We start from the raw sequence: 23,012 nt of genomic DNA on the forward strand, positions 1-23,012 counted from the left end.
ATTCACAAGTGTTTAGAATAAAATAGTGGGAAGGCTTTCTACAACCATGTGACAAAGAACCTTTATGAACTAGTAAATACCAAGACTGGTCTTGTTTCGCAAATGAACAAAAGGTGGGGATAGAGGGACTCCGAAGAGCATTGGCAAAGCAGGCGCCAATGTATTTAGGAAGTTTGTAAGTACTAGGGTGGTCAATGATCCATTAAGGACTAGAGATCAAGGCAAGGTTACAGAAATTTGGCATTATAGACTACATGCCATTAGTGTAGTAGAGATGAAAAAGTGGACCATGTCCTTAAAAGTTCAACTGCCAGGCTCCCTTAGCATGGTTTAAAGTTGAATTTAATTATGTTTCCATTGCACCTCTTTTACAAAACTGAGTATTAGCCTGGAGGCTCCTGTATGCATAGTGCATACTGCATACCCTTATGGTTTTGGTATTAGTAAACTACAGGTACCTCCTAGATTATATTTATTATTATGTATCCAGCCATAAAACAATAAAATAAAAAGTGTTCGTCTACTACAAAAATCATAATAAAAATTTAAAAATAAAAAATGCAACTACTGCCGCTATTCTTTCTGCATGTTGTCTAACAGACTAATTGCTAATTTGGATTCTCTCAATGAAGAGAAATATAATGGTTTGATTTATTACATAGTTCTTAAGTTTGACATTGACTATCAAATGTTATCTTATTTTGACTATGATTACCGTCAATTCCTTTTGTTTATTTTACGCATGTTTTGTCTAATTTTTAGTATTTTTTTATGAAAAAATTACTGATTTACTCAAGCTGTGTCCTACTCAGAATCCAAAAAAGAAACAGCGTATTCAAAACCCAAATCCGTACCAATAACTTAGCCCCTCTTTCTTGTAAAGGTCCTCCTTGTTGATGCTTAAATGATTAGAGACACAGCTGCAAACTGTTATGGCATACAATCTGGTTGAGTGCTATCAAGTTCTTGTGGAAATTCGGGTGTAAAGCTAAACTTCTCAAATTAGGGGAGTTGATGCTTTTAGGAAAGAAAATGCGATTCTAGGCAATATTAAATTCATGCGTTTCCTTTCTCACTCAGGCAAAGGTGCATGTGTTGGATTTTCTACCTTTCCTAGGAAGGGGCTTCTTTTTCGTCATATTCATTATTTTCTAACTTTGCTAGGAAGGGACTTCTCTTCCATCATATTTGTTGGATTGATGTAATTCTTTGAACACTGAAGTTAATTAAGATGCACTTCTTCTAAAGGAAAAAGGAAAAACAAAGAAACACTGATCACACTACCTAGTACAAGTTATCAGCAATTAGAGCAAAATGTTTCTGAATAAAATCATGGAAGAACGTTTTAAAAATAATTGTAATTACAACCCAAAGTGCAAGTTTTACTACCGTTGTTGCCCAAAAAGAGGTTGAATAACACAGAAATCATCTAGTCAACGTTGAAAGAATTTTCTTAGCCACATGAAAAGCACTGAAACTACTTACAGTATACCTTTATAAGGTGGTAAGTTTCAAGAAGAAAATGGTGATCGTGAAATTAAAGGGTCGCTTGACAAAAAAATATCGTAAAGACATTTCTATATGTACAATAGAATGAAAGCAATTAAAAGAAACGATGTTTCAACATACATATATAATAAAAGAAATTATTCTACATGTGTTCAAGCACACAAAAGGCAATTATGAAGGTGACGAATTACATTAGAGGAAATTAAAAAAAGAATCTCTTACATAAATGGTATTTCATGTTAATTTAGAAAGACAACATACCTCTAATCTGCCTAATGGATCACCACTGAGAATGTCAGTTCCTGCATTATAAACAACTAACTCTGGCTCGAATGCATTCCTAGCAACCTGGGTTCCATCTCAAGTTAGAGATGACATGAATCTTATAATGGATAAAATTGAAACTCTTGTATTAAACATAAACTAATCATCACATTTTCAAGTATAGTTATCATACTGTGTCATACCAAACTATGAGCTATCCGTCAACATTACAATGCTGCTACATTAAATTCAAAAGTAGCCATTACAGAGAAAATGTCCTCTCAATTTGAATTCCAATGAAGAATACAATAAAGGGGCAAGGAACATAATGCCTTGTTTATTTAATGCTTCCCACCAGATGAAGTAAAGGATTGTCCTTCAAATTAAATTTTCTTTTGGTTGAATATTTTCTCTTCAATTTACTATTTAAAGTCTCATAAATTAATCATTGTAGCTTAGTTGTCATATCAAACTATGAGCCACTCCTCAGCATTGCAATGCTTCTGCGTTAAATTCAAAAGTAGTCATTACAAAAAGTAAAAGGGATCCTCTCAATTCATATTTTTCAATAAAGTGTATAATAAAGGGGCAAGGGACATCCTGTCTTATTTATTTAATGATTTCCAGCAGCGATGAAAGGGTTGTCCTTCAAATTTAGTCTGCTTTTGGTTGAAAAGTTTCCCTTCAATTTACTGCAACTTTATAAGAAATTGTTTGCCCTTGGTTTATTAGTTTTCTTGACAAATAATATATACACATACATATATAAATGAGAGAGAGAGAAGGTTACACCAAAGAAACTAAATATAATTGAAAAAGGTTACATTAATAGAAAATGCATTATTAAATTTTTAATCGTGAGAGTTTAACTTTAAAATAATTACAAGTATGTAGATCACATGATTTGAGAGTAAAATCAAGAAGAATTAAATTTAAAAGAAATTAGTTGGCCTCAAATATTCTGATAACATTTGCTACTAGGATAGACAATAAAAATGATTATAATCTTACAAGTTATAAATTTATATCTTGTCGATAGCCATAAGAAAATCAACTTTGGTACTATCTTTTGTTAAGTTTGTAACCAGTTGATCATTATTTGTGTGGTAACCTAAGTCGATTGTGGTCATCTTGGTTAGTTTGCAAGGTCATCCTGTCATGGTCTTTTCTTCTAATGACTTTTGCATGGTGCCAATGATCATCACAAGCCTGGTAAGGAGTAAGCAATAACGAAATATCAAGGGAAATGGAAAAACAAGGAATGGTAGAATAGGCAAGAGCAGATCAGCTGAAAAAATATGGCAAATCTGGTTGAAATTTTGCCTAAGAGTGAAGAGGAGAAGTTGGTACACTTTTCCAATGGCTAATATCAGTTGGCGATTCCTCCCAAATCAGAAAATTGGCAACATAGATGGTTTTCTCCACCTAAGTGTTAAGAGAAAAAGTAGGCACAATTTTCCATTGTCAAAGCCATTGCTCTTCTCTACCAAAATCATTAAATATGTAGCCTAAGTAGAGTTGGCGCATGCTTTTGATGGCAAAACTATGATGTTCCGTACGCCGTACGGTCCCTTCAAACACTACTCCTCCTGTACGGTGATGACCGTATGGTATGCTCCCTGTGATGTCCATACGTTATACCCTCCCTTTGGCGTGCGGATTAATGACTTGACCGTACAGTGAGTGTTTGGACGTACGGTAGTTTGTTGCTCAACCGTACGGTTGGTGTTGGTTGTATGGTAGTGGGCCGTACGATGGGTGAATACCCGCCGAGTTCCGCCCTCGATGCCCTCCAGACACTTACTTAGTTTGATGTTGCACAGAGGAGTGGAATGAATTATTATTATTCCTGACAAAAGAGATTTAGATGAAGATTCGCACATGCAAGAGAAATTATATTGATAATGATCGCACAACAGATTACACAAACTCCGAACAGAAGTAGAATAGGGTGAGGAGAAACTCCCACCGAAACTGCGGATGCCAAGTAGGGAGGATCTCTCACCTCCGAAATGGCAGACAAGCTGAACTCCAACTGGAATTCAAATACAAAGAAAAATACCAAATTCACATACCCACAACAAAGACTAACTCGGCCATATATAGGGGCTCCGGGAAACTTCCTGAAGGGTTACAAACGGGCCGACATAGCAAACATAACTTAACTAATAAAATAAAAAGGGGGCCCAAAAGATTTTATTATTAAATTTAGGGCCATACAATAATTAATATTATTTAATTATATCGGGAACATTACAAATCCTCGCCGCCCAAAGATTGCTTGCCCTCAAGCAATCCATCATCAAACGGTTTGTCCACTGTAGAGATCTAGGGTCCCAAACCAAGCGCGGACACCAATAGCCATATGTGAAATCTCCATGCCGCAATATGACCACGTGCCCACACATAGAAGTAAGCGGGAAGAGTAAACCTCCCTCCAGCTTCCACTGCTCCACTCTGGTATAAACGTTGCCATGCCTGAAGTCGTCGGGATCCCACTGCAACCAATCATCAAACAGATCGATGCCCGAATCCCAAGCTATCATGCCATCATGCCAATCAGTCATTTTCCAATGATGGTCTGGAATCTCAAAACTCATCTGCAATAGGTTCTTCTCATGTAGATGTCGCTCTTCCTGAAAAGCAATGCTCATGTTTGTCGCATGTTCTTCATACCACCATGATGTTTCGGAATCCCTGTCACTCACTATGCTCTGTGGAAGACCATGCAGGCAGAATACCTCATGGAAGAACCACTCGGTCACTTGAGCTGCTTGGTATCCAATGGAGATGGCAAAGAAATGAGCATACTCGGTCAAACGATCTACCACGATGAAGATGAAATCCTTTCTTTGCACTTTGGGAAGCCCAGTAATGAAATCCATCGAGATGCTATCCCACTTCTGGTCGGGGATTGGCAATGGTTGAAGTAGTCTAGCGAGTAAGGTGTGCTTAGATTTGTTCTCCTGACAGGTGGGGCATTCTCGCATGTACTGCAGAATGTCGTTCTTAAGTCCCTTCTAAGAAAACCTTTCTCGGATATGTTTGTAGGTTTTCAAGTATCCCGGGTGTCCGACCAAGGGAGAGTCGTGCATTTCCTTCAAAATCTTCTCCTTCTTCTTGGACTCGGGCATCAGATAGATTCTGTCCTTGTAGTAAATGATGTCGTCAACCACCTTGTATCGGTCATCCTGCACTTGACCATCCATCAGTTTGCACACGAATGTATTCTTGGAGTATTCAACCAACAGATGTTCCTTCCAATCCACCGAAATCTAGGATAGAGAACATATGGCAAGCCTTCTCACGAGGGTCTGGGAGAGCCTCTGCTCACTACTTCTTAACTCCCTCAACGCATCTATCAATCCATCACTCGGTGCCATGATTCCCCCAACAGGCTGGCAGAATTACCAACTCTGATACCACTGGGATGTTTCGTACGCCGTACGGTATGCTCCCTGTGATGTCCATACGGTATACCCTCCCTTCGGCGTGCAAATTAATGACCTGACCATACAGTAGTCTGTTGCTCAGCCGTACGGTTGTTGTTGGTTGTACAAACGGGGTGTACGGTAGTGGGCCGTACGGTGGGTGAATACCCGCCAAGTTCCGCCCTCGATGCCCTCAGTCAATTCGATGTTGCACAGAGGAGTGGAATGAATTATTATTATTCCTGACACGAGAGATTTAGATGAAGATTCGCACATGCAAGAGAAATTATATTGATAATGATCGCACAACAGATTACACAAACTCCAAACAAAAGCAGAATAGGGTGAGGAGAAACTCCCACCGAAACTGCAGATGCCAAGTAGGGAGGATCTCTCACCTCCGAAATGGCAGACAAGCTGAACTCCAACTGGAATTCGCACATACAAAGAAAAATACCAAATTCGCATAGCCACAACAAAGACTAACTCGGCCATACATAGGGGCTTCCTGAAGGGTTACAAACGGGCCAACACAACAAACATAACTTAACTAATAAAATAAAAAGGGGGCCCGAAAGATTTTATTATTAAATTTAGGGCCATACAATAATTAATATTATTTAATTATATCGGGGACATTGCAGATTGTCAAAGCCATTGCTCTTCTCTACCAAAATCATTAAATATGTAGCCTAAGTAGAGCTGGCGCATGCTTTTGATGGCAAAACCATGACTTATTTCTGCCAGTGCACATTTTGAAGGCTAAAGCCAGTGGTTTCCTCCACCTAAATCTCCACCAAGGGAAAAAATGACAAACATATTAGCCAAGTGCACCACGTTTGAAAGGAAAACCGAAAGTGTGGTGCAAATTTTGTGCAGCTAAACCATTACCTTCTTCCATCACAACATCCAAAAGATGGCAATGACTTAAGTGATCTCATCTCAAGTGAAAGACAACATGACTAAAGCATACATATTCATTGGAAGAACCTTAAGCACTTTTCCCATTAACACATTCAAAAGTGAGCAATGACTAAAGTGATTTGTGTGAAAGAAAAGTAATGCTTAATCAGAAAAATGAGAGCAATTTTGGTTAGTTAAACCCTTATGAAATTCTGCCAAACATTAGGAATATGGAAAATAGCTTATACCCCGCCTTGCCTTGTAAAACGTGGCACAAATATTTAAAATGTCTACCCAAAAGCAACAGGGATTGTTTGGTGTCTTTGAGTAGTGGCTTTGCCAGAAGTTATTTCCACCCAACTCATGGAAAGGTGACACAAGGTAACTGGGCATGCTCCAGCAGTGGCTTTGCCACTTAAATCTTCCACGACTCACCTTTTTGGCCTTAAACTTAGTCAGCCAACAGGATATTTTTGCCTAAGTGCTGTGGAAAATCAAGAAAGGTGGTGCTTCAGTCAGTCGTATAAGCAAAAAACAGATTTATAAAGTATGCAAAGATTGAATTCAAGCGCCAATATATGTAAACAAACTTTCATCACTGCATTTCAAAACAATTCATCCTTGGTATCTTTAGCAGAAACGGGGATTTTCTTCTTATTTTTGCAGGTCTGAAGGTGGTTTTCAGTATCGTTGAAGCAGTTGTGGTGAGAGACAATTAAAGGTAAAACAGTGCGAGACACGCAATGGATTTCAAAGAATTGATTCAATTAACAGAATGAGCAAGACGCTCATAAATAATACAAGAATATTTACAAGAATAGCAAGTTTCTAATAAGAAACTGCTGAGAAGATCGAAGATGATCTAACCAAAATAGAATATACACTATTGAGCATTAATACTAAAATTAACATTATTTTAATATTCTATTACCCTCCCTTAATGCTCAATCTATTAACTACACCTATAGACCCCCTGAATTTTACAAATTTATCAGGACCAAGGGGCTTGGTGAAGATGTCTGCTGGCTGCTCCGAGGTAGGAACATACAGCAACTAGATGGATCCGTCTTCAACCAGCTGTCGAATATAGTGACAATGAGTTTCCACATGCTTGGTTCTTTCATGGAAGACTAGATTCTTGGCGAGTTTGAGCACTCCCTGATTATCACAGAACAAGGGAGTAGGACCTGCCTGGGAGACATGCATATCTGCAAGCATTCGTCGAAGCCAAACCGCCTCACAAGATGCCTTAACTGCTCCCCGATACTCTGCTTCTGTCGAGGAGAGAGCCACTGCCTGCTGCTTCTTACTAGTCCATGTGATAGCACCAGATCCCAAACTAAACACATACCCTGCTGTAGACTTACGGTCATCAACCGAACCTGCCCAGTCAGAATCTGTGTAACCACTGAGTATAGGATCAGAACTCCGAGTGTACAGAAGTCCATAATCAGAAGTGCCACTCACATAACGCAGCACACACTTCGCTGCTATCCAATGATCAGCCTTGGGAGCTGTCATGAAGCGTGAAATGTAGCTCACTGCAAAACTGATGTCAGGTCTAGTGGCAGTAAGATAGATGAGGCTGCCCACTAGTTGCCTGAACAGAGATTCATCCACAACTGGTGAAGATGACTGAGCTGAAAGTTTGAGCCCGGGTTCCATAGGAGTAGAGGCAGGTTTGCAATCCTGCATTCTGAATCTGTCCACAAGACTTCTGGCATACTTGGATTGAGAGAGAAAGATACTGTTCTCAGTCTGCCAGATTTCAACTCCTAAGCAGTAATGTAGAAGTCCCAAATCTGTCATATCAAAGGTGCGGCACAAATCCTGTTTGATACCAGTGATCAAATGTGCTGAACTACCAGTAATGATTAAGTCATCCACATAGACAACCACAAACAGAATATCATTACTAGAATGCTTGATATACAAGTTTGCATCAGATGGACTCCGCTGAAAGTTATGATCTGTCAAGTACTTATCAATTTTCATGTACCAAGCCCGAGGAGCTTGTTTCAGACCATAGAGTGCTTTGACTAATCTACAGACCTTCTGTTCTTGACCAGCAACCTTGAATCCTGGGAGTTGCGTCATGTAGACTTCTTCCTGTAAGTCACCATTCAAAAAAGCACTCTTGACGTCCATCCGATGGACTTTCCAACTGAACTGGGCTGCCAAGGCAAGAACGAGCCGTATGGTACTCATTTTGGCTGTAGGAGCAAAAGTCTCCTCGTAGTCAATGCCTTCTTTCTGTGAGAACCCACGAGCAACAAGACGAGCCTTATACTTGTCTAGGGTTCCATCAGCTTTGTATTTTACTTTGTACACCCATTTGCAGCTAATGGGTTTCTTCCCTGAAGGAAGATCAGAAAGGGCCCAAGTGTGATTCTTCTGAAGACTCTGGAACTCAGCTTCCATAGCTTGTTCCCACTCAGGTATACCTTTAGCCTCTGAATATGTCTGAGGCTCAAAAACACTGTGTATGTTAGCCATGAGAGCAAAATTGACTGTATGCTGTTGTTTGCTGTTATTACGGGAGGTTCTACCCTCAATGAGCTCAGTATCCCTGAGATCACCAATGGTCTTGGCCCACCATTTATGCCGGAGAGTAGAAGTGCGAACATCTGGAGGAGCTGGGAGAGGCTCAGGATCAGGAATAGGAGCAGCAAGAGGAGGATTATTCTCCGGAGGGAACTCAAGTAGTGCATCATCGAAAATAGATTCTGCATCATCCCTCCCATCAGGCGAACCTAATGGAATAAGAACACTGTGAGGCTGATCCTCAGAACTCTGCTCAGAAGAAGGGGATTGAAAGAATCCTCTGTCTTCATCAAATACAACATCACGACTGAAGATAAGACGTTCAGTGTCTATATCTATCAGTCTGTAGGCCTTATGGTGATCACTGTATCCTGTCATCATGAGTTTCTGACTTTTGGAATCCAACTTGGAGCGCTTAGCATCTGGAATCCAAACATAGGCAATAGAGCCAAAAACCTTCAGGTGGCTGATCTGAGGCTTCCGACCAGACCAAACCTCTTCTGGAGTCTTCCCCTTAACAGCCTGAGTAGGAGAACGGTTAAGAAGGTAGACAGCAATAAACATTGCTTCAGCCCAATACTTATTCGGAACACTCTTGTGTTGTAACATAGAGCGAGCCATCTCAACAACCGTACGATTGCGACGCTCGACAACACTGTTTTGCTGAGGAGTGTAGGGTGTAGTCAACTGGTGTTTGATGCCATGGGTATCACAGAAGTTGGAGAATGTAGAAGAACAAAATTCCCCCCCGTTATCTGTCCTAAGAGTAATGATACTATGTCCAGACTCTTTTTCAACAAAGGACTTAAACTTCTGAAAGATACTAAATACATCTGATTTATGTTTAAGAAAGTACACCCACATCTTTCAACTAAAATCATCTACAATAAGCAAAAAGTATTTGCAACCAGTAACAGAAGATGTATTCATAGGACCACAAATATCAACATGAAGTAATTGAAGTACCTTAGATGCGCGCCAAGACTTTCCATGTGTGAATGAAGTCCGATGCTGTTTGCCAGCTTGACAGGCGCCACATACTCCAAGATGTTGAGTCTGAATATCAGGTAACCCTGAAACAAGTCCCTCCCGAGATAGCTGAGAGAGATACTGAATGTTGAGATGTCCATATCTCTGATGCCACAAAGTGCTGAGAGGAGAAACACGAGCTGCCAGAGCCACTTCAGGAGAATCACCAATGTCAAGAAGCCTATATAGGCCATGATCCTCTAGACCAACAACAACAGTAAGACGAGTCTCCCGATCAATGATGGAACACTTGTGAGCACTGAACACCACATCTAGTTGAGGAGAATTCCTCATAATCTGGCTGACAGAGAGCAGATTAAGTTCCATTCCAGGAACATAGTCCACATTCAAAAAAATGAGAGTCCTGCCACCAGACTATATCTGAACAGTGCCTTTGCCAACAACTGTACACTCCTCACCTCCGCCAAATACAACGGAATCACTAAAAGGTGAGAAGTCTGTAAACCAGTCACGCCGATGAGAAAAGTGACGTGATGCACCAGAGTCGATGTACCAAGCAGAAGACTTGGCATGATTTGAAGACCTCTTAGCCATAAAGGCATAAAAGGCAGACTCCTTCTGCTCGGAATGTTCAGCAACATGCGCCTTCTGGTGTGACCCTCCCTGCTTCTTTTGTTCAGAAGCAAGCCTCTGACGGCAATCTTTCTTCATATGGCCGTACTTGTGACAGTAATTGCACTGCACATTCTTCTTCTTAGCTCCATCCTGTGTCTAAGAAGAGCCTTTCTGCTGAGAAGACTGAGAGGACTGAAATTTGCCTTTATCCTTGTGAAAGGATTGGGCTGTGAAGGCATTTTCCGAGGAGGCTGATGTAGTACCACTACCAAACTGCTGTTTCTAGCGATCCTGCTGTAGAAGTTTGGTGCACAATTCTGAAAACTTCAGATCAACATTAGTGGAAGTAATATTGAGGGTCTCAATGAAGTGTTCATACGATTTTGGAAGACTTTTCAGAGTGATTACTACCATGTCTTCTTCCTCCATAGTCCGACCAATAGCTTCGAGCTGATCTCGAATGTCCTTAATCCTCGTGAGGTGTTCTTGTAAGGACATACGTTCGTCCATCATAATGGAGAACAGCTGATTCTTTAGAAAGAATGCTCAGCTCTTGTCAGATGTCTCATGCAATTCCTTCAGATGCTTCCAGATGTCGGAAGCTGTCTTGCCGGAAGGAATCTGCGGTAACTGATCATCAGTCACTGAGAGTTTGAGAAGCATAACTGCCTCCCGATTGCGTTCATCAAACTTATCTTGATCTGCACCAGGTGTACCAGGACTGAGCTCTTTTCCCAACACAAGCTGGTCAAGACGCCTATATTCAAAAATGGTCAACATACGCTGTTTCCAGATGTTGTAATTGTGACCATTAAAGCGTTGACTGCCTTCTAACATCAGATTGGTGAGAGAAGCCATTTGCACGTTTCCCAATAAAAAATTTCCGGCTGACCCAGAAAAATCCAAAGACAACCCACAAATTTGTGCGAAAAACCCAGAAGGAATCTGCTGTCAAAATCTGAATCCGCGGGCTCGAAAATCGAGGCATGAAAATCGAGGCACCCAGAAAAAACGAACAACTACCCAGATTAGGTTTCGAAAAACCCAGCAAGATTCTGCAAGAAAAATTTATTTTCGATGAAAACAGAAGGTAAACACTTTAATCGAAAAAAATTCCGAAGGTCGTGGGAGCCATGGATTTCACAGAAAGTCTGCAGACCGAAGAAAACTTGGCACGGGGAAGAAGACACAGTCGCGCCACCAGTAGAGATGGCCTCACGCGGAACACAGAAACGAGCCCAGAGCACGCATAGAGCCACGTACACCGCCGGAGACAGAGCCGCGATCGCCGAGGGTTGAGGTCGCGACGCTGAGGGAATGTTGCAGGTTGCGGAACATTGCAGAGGGTTGCAGACGGAATGACGGGAGACGACGACCTTGCAGGTCGCGCGAACACAGGTCGCGGAAAAACGCGACGATACAACCCCAAAAGCTAGGCAAAAAAAACTTTGATGGATTTTTTTCAGAAATAATTTCGAAAATTTCCACTAATTGGAAATTAGGATTAAAAAATTTTCGAAAAAATTTCTCCTATAGCTCTGATACCATAAAACAGTGCGAGACACGCAATGGATTTCAAAGAATTGATTCAATTAACAGAATGAGCAAGACGCTCATAAATAATACAAGAATATTTACAAGAATAGCAAGTTTCTAATAAGAAACTGCTGAGAAGATCGAAGACGATCTAACCAAAACAGAATATACACTATTGAGCATTAATACTAAAATTAACATTATTTTAATATTCTATTAAAAGGCAGTTTTTGGCACCTAAGGTTTTAATGACAATCTGTCTTTATCTTCAAACCTTTGGCTGATTCCCCTTGTCAAAATACCTAAACTCTCAGATTTTCAGCGAGTTTTGCAAGCAAATTTTCACCCTCAAACAGTTAGTTTAAGTCTTTCTAAGGTTCTGGACAGCTGTCATCATTGTATTTCACCAATGACAGCTTGGTATCAAACATTAAGGTGCTTTCTAGGTATAGCTACTATATTTTCTGTAATGGCCACCCCCTGTTTGTACCAATTTCTTTCTTTTCCCCTTGATTGCTTACTAGGAATTATGTCAAACAGTTGGCATCCATTCTCAATTCCAGCTGTGATAGACATTAGAAATTATAACAAACATTTTGCAAACATCCTCAGATGCCATTGTAACGTAGGTCCCCTTGTTTTCCCTTAATTCTTTGCACTTTACTTCTTTGACAGTACTCAGGTATTATGTCTGGCTGGCCAACTGCTGATTAAGTTTTCTGAGCTAGTTTATTCTGAATTTCGTGTAAATATGGCATTGACAGCGATGCTTGTAATGTGAGTTATCATTATTGAAATTAAACACACTATATATTAATACTTTGTCTAATCTGAAAACACTAATATTCACATACAGCAACATCAGAAGGAAACCATGATAAACTCTATACAATGATTTCTGAAATGAAATATCAGCAGACTGCTTTCAGATTTAATTGTTTTGGCTCAACAATACAAACAGCTTGAGGAAACATTGCAGACCTGGTAATCTCAGATTGATAAAGAGAGAGTATTGCTTCCTTTCTACCCTTGGCATGAGCTCCCAACCTTGTTCTGATGCAGAAAGCAAGGAAGAAGTTCAACAGCGAATTAAGCCTCACAAAGCCATTGTTAAATACCCAATCCGTTTGCTGTCAGCAGTGTTGCCTCTCCAAACTCCTAATGTCACACTCCTTGGTATCTCCAAGCTTTGTGGCACCTCCTGGTTGTGTCTCAGGCCAATACGGCCCAGTTGCAGCTGACACTGTCTTGTACAGCACCCCAGGAAGGTTTCCAGCACTTGCGCCACCAATAATTTCAACACAGATAAGAGTATACTACGGCCAGCAAGGTGTACATGTGCAATATCGATTCATTTGGATTTTGACTACTAGCACTCAGGATGAACTTGTTACCAGCAGTAAGTATAGTGTTTTGCCAGTCACAAACTATGCCCTGTGATTCTCCAGCTGTACATTCATTGTTCAAAATAACAAAGCCAATTTAATCAACCAATGCCGCATTAATTTATCTCCCAGGCCTGGTATTTTCACAGGTGTAGGAGATGTTACAAATGGGGGATTACATCCTCAAATGCCAGACAATACTCCAGAAAACACAAACTCCAAGATATCCAAAATGCTCTACAAACTCCTCTATATAGCTTCTATTGGGCACGATTTCCAAGACACATTAAATGTGGGATAAAACATAGTTGTAATAAAATAATATTATCTCCTCATGTCTCCACATTAAAGGGGACTTTTAATTCTTCCCATTAACATTAGACCCACAGTTAAATAATACATTAAAGTTAAATATTTAAAATTAACTTTAATAACTTCTAACTTTATTGCCCAAATAAGTAGCTCAATAAATATTGCAATCCATATGAAGAATAAAGATCACCAAAATACTGACATTTCAAAATGCATCAAATATTCCAAGTCACTGAGCCACTGCTAACTTACAATAAATAGTATCTGGAAACCCTACCAAATCAATTCCAATTGGCCTGAAACTGAAATTGCGTAGGCCAAACCCCTCTCTGATCCCTGTAAAGTCCTGGTTAGCCCTCGGGACCATGGCAAGATGGGTTAACGACACATCATCACATGACTGGCTAAAAGGGGGACAGAACATTTTCAATAAGTATTGATGCTGAATCAGCATAATGGAAACCTTTCAGATTCAAGGATCAAGATGATTGTCAGAGGTTTAGTGCTTGAACATGCTTCAGAAGATCCAAAGATTCACCTGTTTCAATTTGAAAATTGCCACAAACTCCAAGAAAGTCACTCATGCAAATTGCTATTTTTAGCAATTACCATAGCAGCGGCTAGTGTTCTATTCTGGGAAACGATGGGAGCCTATTTTTAGGTCACTTTATTTAGTTGTATTCTATTAGTTGTTTTAGAATAGGTTTGCTTTAAAGTTCATTTGTTTCCACTTTTCCTCCTGCTTGTAGATAGATTTGTTTTAAAACATTTCCATTTGGGATATTTTAAATAATTCTCAAATCACTAAAAGCTATTCATTGTAATCTATAAGTGCGTGCCCTCTTCCATGTAATTCAGATGTTTTAAAGACATGACACTTTGTGTAACCAAGATCAAAACTATTTAACACATTTTCTCCACCAAAATCAAGGATTGAAATTCACTGCAGCCAGACAGAGTTTGATACTTTGCTTTTTCAAGCTTTATTGTTTAATCAAATGTTATCCGTTTAAGCAAGATTGTGTCTTAATAGAATAAATTGTGAGTATGCATTGAGCTGAGCAACGATGTTTTAGTATATGTTTCTTAACCCGAGCAAATATGTCAAGTTTGAATTGTATTCAATGGCTGCAAATGTTAAATATTAATCAGAGCTTAGGAAAATCCAGGTCCATTGGTACCATTTCAAACTGCTTTAAGCCAAGCTTTTACTGTTTAGAAGAGGTCCATTATGTTAAGTGTACTGTTAGTTTAATTTTTTATACCTTGGGCATATTCTAACTGTATTTTTTTCAGTTTAGTGTTGTTGAGATCAAAGCGGACTTGATCACCTTCCGTTAAAATCACAGGAATTATGCACTATTTTGCAATTGTTTGATATTATTTTATGATGCCCTGTGCATTATTCCATCCTTCCAACTATTTCTAACTATTGTTGTGCCTTGTTTAGTGGCCTGCAATGACTTTATTGTTTGACATAATGGTTGTAATGGATGCAGTTTGTTATGCCCGGCCAATATTGCAGCAGTTGTATTTTATTCAAACAAACCAATCAAATGATTTGAATATTCATTGCACTATATATGCATTTTAATTCATATATGGCTATGCAATAGCTCTATTTCTGGCTATATTTAACTTATTGTATAGAGATTTGCTTGATATTAGGGTGTCACATTTGAGGGAGGCACTACTCTTAACTGTTTTGTGTTGGGGGTTACAAGGTTCCACCATATGTTATAGGCTGCACAACTAGTTTAGAATGTGTGCTTATTCTGTTATGTTAGGCCTGCATACTATTTTTTCCATTGGTTTTAAAAGGGACCATGCCTTCATTTTTGTAAAATACTTTGGGATGTGATGTGCTCACTTATATGTTTAATGAAAGATCCAACAGATGTTTGCTGAATCCTTAAGAAATTTCATCCTCCGTAGCTGCATTACATACACTGCTCTTCATTTTTCTGTAGTCAATCACAAAGCTAACAATCTGACCACATTACCCATCGTACTTTTGTGCGAATCGCACACCCATCCCCGTCTTGGACAGGGACCCCCCAGTTTGTGCCTTTCTGTCCTTGTGGAAGAGGAAGGGGATATGAAGGGTCAAGTGCCGCTAAAACCAAATTCGGCCTCTAGGGCCATATTGCGAACTTAAAACTCTCCAATTCTCGCAAAATCGCCTAAATGTGAAGAAAGAGTTACGGCGTGCAATGACGTTGAAATGCCGATTTTCGCCAAGGGATACAAAGGAGATAAAGAATGCAAAGTGCCAAGGTTGACAAACTCGCCCAAGTGCCAAAACTCACACTTTTTAGTGAAAAGTTGGCAAAATGCCTCAAAGGGCCGAAATTCGGACCTTTTAGCCAAAATGTTAGAAAAGTGAAAAGTTGGCAAAATGCCTCAAAGGGCCGAAATTCGAACCTTTTAGCCAAAATGTGAGAAAAGTGAAAAGTTGGCAAAATGCCTCAAAGGGCCGAAATTCGGACCTTTTAGTGAGAATGTGAAAAATCAAAGTTGGCAAAACGTTCAAAAGGTCCGAAGTTTGCAAAAGTGCCTAAAATCCTGAAATTGGCCATAAAGGGGTGAAAATGTCAAAGTTTTTAAAGTTTGCAAAAGTGCCCAAAATCCCGAAATTGGCCATGTAGGGGTGAAAATGTCAAAGTTTTTAAAGTTTGCAAAAGTGCCCAAAATCCCGAAATTCACCATAAAGGGGTGAAAATGTTAAAGTTTTAAAAACCTTGCAATTGCTCTCAAACCCCCCGAAAATGTGAAAATAAAATAGTAAGGCGTTAACTTAAAGTTTGCAGAAGTGCCATTTAGGCCAAATTTCGAAAACGTCTTAGTATGAACTTTTTTAAAAAGAACTTTTTGAATGCCCCTCTTGCCCAAATTGCCAGGAACAACTAAATTCGCAGGAGTAAAAGCGTTAAAACTTGGGAAATTTTCAAATGACCCTCTAGGCGTTAAATTTTAATAATTGTTAAATTAAATTAATTAATTTTTCAAATTGATTTATTGAAATGAAATTGATCGTTTGCAGGTCGCAGGATGTCATTAGAGAACCAGGAGAAAGACCTGAAACGCAAATCGAAGAAGGATCGCAATCAAGGCTAGGCGCTGAAGACCGGAAAAGAAAAAAGATGTGGGAACGTGTTGCAGGAGCGCGAGAGCAACCAAACATTGGGAACCGCGCCGCTGAACAAAGATGAAGTCCACCACCGAGACCAAAGACCAAAGAACACTCTGAATGCTGCAAGTTTATGCCTTCTCGAGAAAAAGCACACAACTGGATTAATTCCAGGAATTCAATTTCTAAAAAGCTGAAATTGTTTTATTGTAAAACTGCTTGTAGGTCCCACTCAGATATTTTGAAAGAAATGGGAAACAAGTTAGTTGTGGACAGTTATGTCCAACTACCGGATAGACTCAAATTGAAGCCAAATAGTGGCAGGTAGTTGAAATTGTGGTTGAATGGATGAGTGAGAATTTAATGGGCATGGGTTAGGGGTGCTAGTTTTTGGAAGGCAGATCAGGACCCTTGGATGCAGTTAATCCTAGCCTTTGGTTCATATTGTAAAATCTATAAAAGGCAGAGGCCTTTCTTTTGTAAAGGGTTAGATAGTTAGAGATTTTTGTTAGATAGTTAGACTCTGGTGAGAGTTAGATTTTAGAAGTTAGAATAGGTTAGATCTTAGCAGTAGCATAGAGATGCTGCAGAAATTGTTGTAATAGGCAGCTGAAATCAATATATAAACATTGATTTGGTGTTTATTGTCTTGTTTTCATCCTGATTGCATGGTTTCTTTCAACATTTTAGATAGATCTTTCTGTTTTGGGTGTGCAGGTATTTGATAGATTCAAGCTCATACCATTGAGGATATACTGATTGTGTATCCTTTTGTATGGTTAACCTGAGCCTTTAATTGTGCTTAGTTCAATTGCAGGTGTCCGTTTGAGCTGCGCCAGAAATGGGTGCTTAGCCGTGCGTCTCCAGTCTGAAAATCTTCCAAGTCCCTTTGAAGATTGCACCATTCCTGCAAGGTTGTGAGCTATTCTGGCCAAGTAGGGATTGGTTATGTTGAATCCGTCTACCCGCATACCAATCTTGTTAGTTTTAGGTCTCCTAAATACTTTCCTTTTTCTCTTTATTACGTAATTCGAGAATCACAGTAGACCAGCTTGTTGCAAAACGTAAGACCCCTTGTGCTCCCAGCAAATCACATCGACCACTGAGTAATCCCGCAGTCAAGACTTGACAATCAAAACCTTGAGGTCGTCCCCTTTGATCAAACAAAAAACAGCATTAGGGATTTCCTTATCTCAAGAGAGGATAGGATACTCAGCATGTTTATTCTATCCTGTGCTGGTCGTATAGAGTTTGCAGCAATGTGACTTTAGACGCGTCAACAGAATTGGCGCTAGAAGGAGGGCCGATATGATGAAATGTGTAGACAACTAATTCAAGATCATATCTATCCATATTTGTGAGGAGTAACCTTATAGCTTTTTTAACCTCCTCCGTGCACAACAGAATTGGCGCTAGGAGGGCCTTTGTCAGGATCCAGGCAGCAAGTTGAGTTTATTGAGACCTTTTAAATGCTATACTTGGGATATGCAAGATCCCTGTTAAACAAGAAAAGCCAAAAAATCAGAAAACCTGAAAATACCAAAAATATTTCTGAGTCAGTATGTTGAGTCAGTCGCTTCATGAAGGCCGTTCACAGTCCGAAATTTTTCAGATCCAGCAGAGGTTGAGTTTGCGGCTATATCCCAAGCAGTTGTTCGAATTTGCATCTGTAGCTCACTGCAGAATTCATGGCATGACAACGCACGATGAATTGAATTGCTTGACATTTTTGTCAAGGGTCGAGCTCGCATTGCAGGGGCAGATATTCTTTTGGGATGTCCCCAAACTAGAGGCGATCGTACAGCCGGATATCCCTAGTCCTCCATCCAACAGTGAGGAGTTTACACGATTTAAGAATTTGATTGAGAACCAATTTGGTCTCGAAGAGGAATTACGCTTGGAGAGTGTGCTATCACCTTGGTGGTGCAGAATTCATCGCACCCCACATTCAGAGTTCGCTTGCTCGCTATGCATAGAAGTAGTCAGTCAAGTCAAAGCCCAATTTGAATTGTCGGAAGAACCAAGGGAGAGCATCACCAGCAAAGTGTGGAGTGCCTACCTTGCTACAAACGAGTATATATGAACACAAAATCAATGCAGCACCGCACTCCCCGATGATGAAAGGATGGAGTTGCCAATTGCTAAGCAAGATGAACCGGTCAATCAGACCAAGGCAGCAGATGAATTTATTATCCTTGCAACTAATGAGGACAGTGTTCAGAAGGACGATCAAGTGAGCTTTGTGGATCGGCCACAGGTTGAAGAGCAGTTTGCAGCAGCCCCACAAATGGACGATGCAGTCCAGGAGTCCGTCGAGGATGTTTTTGAGGACCGAGATATCAAACAATCCCGGCTATTTGAAGACGGGCTGGCAAAGGTGCCTAAGGCTGCACTGTTCACACAATATGAAGATGCACCGACAGATGATGCACCCCTCTTTCTTGAGTTCGAGTTCGGTTTCAAGACTGATTTTCAGCCTGCGCAACCTAATGTAGAGTGTGATGCTGATTTGCATACACCAAACGTTGCCGAGATGCTGCACCACCAATGGCGACCTCCTGATACAACTGTTGAAGCCTTCCCGCCGCACAACCCATCGTACAATACTCTGCATGACTCAGAAACTTGCCAGGTTGTTTCTTTCCTTCTTGCTGTTAATTCTGAAAATTTTCCGTTTAATTTTGAATATTTTGGGAAAACAACTTGTAAATGGATTAACCATAGTCATAATGAACTCCCTCAATTAATAATTCTACCCGACGTCTTGGTTAAACCTGAGAGTGGCCAACTGAAAATTTTCTTTTCAGAATATAAAGACAAACAGGCCAAACTGAGAACTGTTCCCACTGCCCTGTTACTGCTGCATATACTGAGAAATCATCATGGATTGGGAGCGCATGTATATAACCCGCATTTTGTACAGTTAGTTTCTCCTTGTACATAGTTTAGGTTTTTGTTTTCTATTTTTGTTCGTTTTATGTTTTTTTTAGCTTAGATTTCCTGTTTTCTGCTTTCGTTTAGTTTGCTTTCCATAGTGTAGGTGTCCTTTCGGAAGGGGCTGTCTCCCTGTCAGTTTTTGAAGGGGTTTGTTTGCTTTTCCCAACTCTGGTGTACGAAGTCGGAAATTTTTTTCCGGCTCATTTCTTGGATGCCGACTTTGGTAGAGCACCTAATTGACGGTTGCCCCCGTAGTCAGTCCATTTTGGTTTAAGGCTTAGTCAGTCTAAAAATTTAGTTGCTTACTGCGTCTTGTCGCCAAAGTTGTGATCACTGCACTTTTAAACGCTTAAAAACGCTTGAGTCTGTCGTTTTATCAAACGGAGGTCACTGCAAGTGAAAAAATTTGAAGCTCTGCTTCAGCGACCACTGTAACACTCAATCCCACGTAGGCTTCACTGCTTACCAGCCAAGGTGAAAATAAAAGAGAAAAATCAAAAGAAAAGAAATTGAAAAGCAAAGAAATATCAAGTTGCTTGGATTTGGGAATGCAGACACCTCTGCCGATTTTCAACAAGAAAATTTATCGGAAACAGAGCAATCTCTGTGAGCTTATAGGCGATAACTTCGCCGGGGCTATAGACGCTTGTTGGCAGCGGGGCTCTATCCAGGTTGCTTTTGGAGTTAGAGTCGCTCTACATAACTTGCATTAACTAAACAATGATATCTCAACCTTCTTTAGGCTTGAACGAACTTCACTGCACAAACTCGATTTCTCAAGGTTGGTGACTTGATTCAGTTTGCGACCTCATTTTTACTTTGAATCTGTCTTCTGCCATTTGGGTTGTTTTGTGGGGTATATACAAGAGATTCTCGGGTTCGATCCGGATAGTCATCCTTGAAATGTTCAGGAACATTTCCTAGCCGAGTCGCCATTTGTTGTGCGAATCACACACCCATCCCCGTCTTGCAGGGACCCCCAGTTTTTGCCTTTTTGTCCTTGTGGAAGAGAAAGGGGATATGAAGGGTCAAGTGCCGCTAAAACCAAATTCGGCCTCTAGGGCCATATTGCGAACTTAAAACTCCCCAATTGTCGCAAAATCGCCTAAATGTGAAGAAAGAGTTAAGGCCTGCAATGACGTTGAAATGCCGATTTTCGCCAAGGGATACAAAGGAGATAAAGAATGCAAAGTGCCAAGGTTGACAAACTCGCCCAAGTGCCAAAACTCACACTTTTTAGTGAAAAGTTGGCAAAATGCCTCAAAGGGCCAAAATTCGGACCTTTTAGTGAGAATGTGAAAAAGCAAAGTTGGCAAAACGTTCAAAAGGTTCGAAGTTTGCAAAAGTGCCTAAAATCGCGAAATTGGCCATAAAGGGGTGAAAATGTCAAAGTTTTTAAAGTTTGCAAAAGTGCCCAAAATCCCGAAATTGGCCATATAGGGGTGAAAATGTCAAAGTTTATAAAGTTGGCAAAAGTGCCCAAAATCCCGAAATTCACCATAAAGGGGTGAAAATGTTAAAGTTTTAAAAACCTTGCAATTGCTCTCAAACCCCCCGAAAATGTGAAAATAAAATAGTAAGGCGTTAACTTAAAGTTTGTGAAAGTGCCATTTAGGCCGAATTTTGAAAACGTCTAAGTATGAACTTTTAAAAAAAATAAAATTCGAATGCCCCTCTTGCCCGAAATTGCCAGGAACAACTAAATTCACGGAAGGAGTAAAAGCGTTAAAACTTGGGAAATTTTCAAATGATCCTCCAGGCGTTAAATTTTAATATTTGTTAAATTAAATTAATTAATTTTTCAAATTGATTTATTGAAATGAAATTGATCGTTCGCAGGTTGCAGGATGTCAATAGATAACTAGGAGAAAGACCTGAAACGCAAATCGAAGAAGGATCGCAATCGAGGCCAGGCGCTGAAGATTGGAAAAGAAAAAAGATGTGGGAACGCGCTGTAGGAGCGCGAGAGCAACCAAACATTGGGAACCGTGCCGCTGAACAAAGATGAAGTCCACCACCGGGACCAAATACCAAAGAGCACTCTAAATGCTGCAAGTTTATGCCTTCTCGAGAAAAAGCACACAGCTGGATTTAATTCCAGGAATTCAATTTCTTAAAAGCTGAAATTGTTTTATTGTAAAACTGCTTGTAGGTCCCACTCAGATATTTTGAAAGAAAGGGGAAACAAGTCAGTTGTGGACAGTTATGTCCAACTACCGGATAGACTCAAATTGAAGCCAAATAGTGGCAGGTAGTTGAAATTGTAGTTGAATAGATGAGTGAGAATTTAATGGGCATGGGTTAGGGGTGCTAGTTTTTGGAAGGCAGATCAGGACCCTTGGATGCAGTTAATCCTAGCCTTTGGTTCGTATTGTAAAATCTATAAAAGGCAGAGGCCTTTCTTTTGTAAAGGGTTAGATAGTTAGACTCTGGTGAGAGTTAGATTTTAGAAGTTAGAATAGGTTAGATCTTAGCAACAGGATAGAGATGCTGCAGAAATTGTTGTAATAGGTAGCTGAAATCAATATATAAACATTGATTTGGTGCTTACTGTCTTGTTTTCATCCTGCTTGCATGGTTTCTTTCAGCATTTTAGATAGATCTTTCTGTTTTGGGTGTGCAGGTATTAGATAGATTTAGGCTCATACCATTGAGGATATACTGATTGTGTATCCTTTTGTATGGTTAACCTGAGCCTTTAATTGTGCTTAGTTCAATTGCAGGTGTCCGTCTGAGTTGCGCCAGAATTGGGTGCTTAGCCGTGCGTCTCCAGTCTGAAAATCTTCCAAGTCCCTTTGAAGATTGCACCATTCCTGCAAGGTTGTGAGCTATTCTGGCCAAGCAAGGATTGGTTATGTTGAATCCGTCTACCCGCATACCAATCTTGTTAGTTTTAGGTCTCCTAAACCCTTTCCTTTTGCTCTTTATTACCTAATTCGAGAATCACAACAAACCAGCTTGTTGCAAAACATAAGACCCCTTGTGCTCCCAACAAATCACATCGACCACTAAGTAATCCCGCAGTCAAGACCTGACAATCAAAACCTTGAGGTCGTCCCCTTTGATCAAACAAAAAACAGCATTAGGGATTTTCTTATCTCAAGAGAGGATAGGATACTCAACAAGTTTATTCTATTATGTGCTGACCGTATAGAGTTTGCAGCAAGTGAAAAAATCTGAAGCTCTGCTTCAGCGACCACTGTAACACTCAATCCCACGTAGGCTTCACTGCTTACCAGCCAAGGTGAAAATAAAAGAGAAAAATCAAAAGAAAAGAAATTGAAAAGCAAAGAAATATCAAGTTGCTTGGCTTTGGGAATGCAGACACCTTTGCCGATTTTCAACAAGAAAATTTATCGAAAACAGAGCAATCTCTGTGAGCTTACAGGCGATAACTCCGCCGGGGCTATAGACGCTTGCTGGCAGCGAGGCTCTACCCAGGTTACTTTTGGAGTT

The 23,012-nt window shown here is 40.1% G+C and overlaps 1 protein-coding gene across 1 annotated transcript in view; it reads right to left on the reverse strand.

The window, feature by feature from the left end:
• The window catches only part of LOC131040657 (histone deacetylase 2), a 142,818-nt gene that overhangs the window by 2,861 nt on the left and 116,945 nt on the right, over positions 1-23,012 (reverse strand). The window contains exon 11 of the mRNA XM_057973613.2: positions 1,771-1,857. Coding sequence (XP_057829596.2) covers positions 1,771-1,857 — 87 coding nt within the window. The remainder of the gene's footprint in view (positions 1-1,770; positions 1,858-23,012) is intronic.

The sequence above is a fragment of the Cryptomeria japonica genome, chromosome 1 (assembly GCF_030272615.1).
Source record: "Cryptomeria japonica chromosome 1, Sugi_1.0, whole genome shotgun sequence".
In the NCBI taxonomy this organism is placed as follows: domain Eukaryota; kingdom Viridiplantae; phylum Streptophyta; class Pinopsida; order Cupressales; family Cupressaceae; genus Cryptomeria; species Cryptomeria japonica.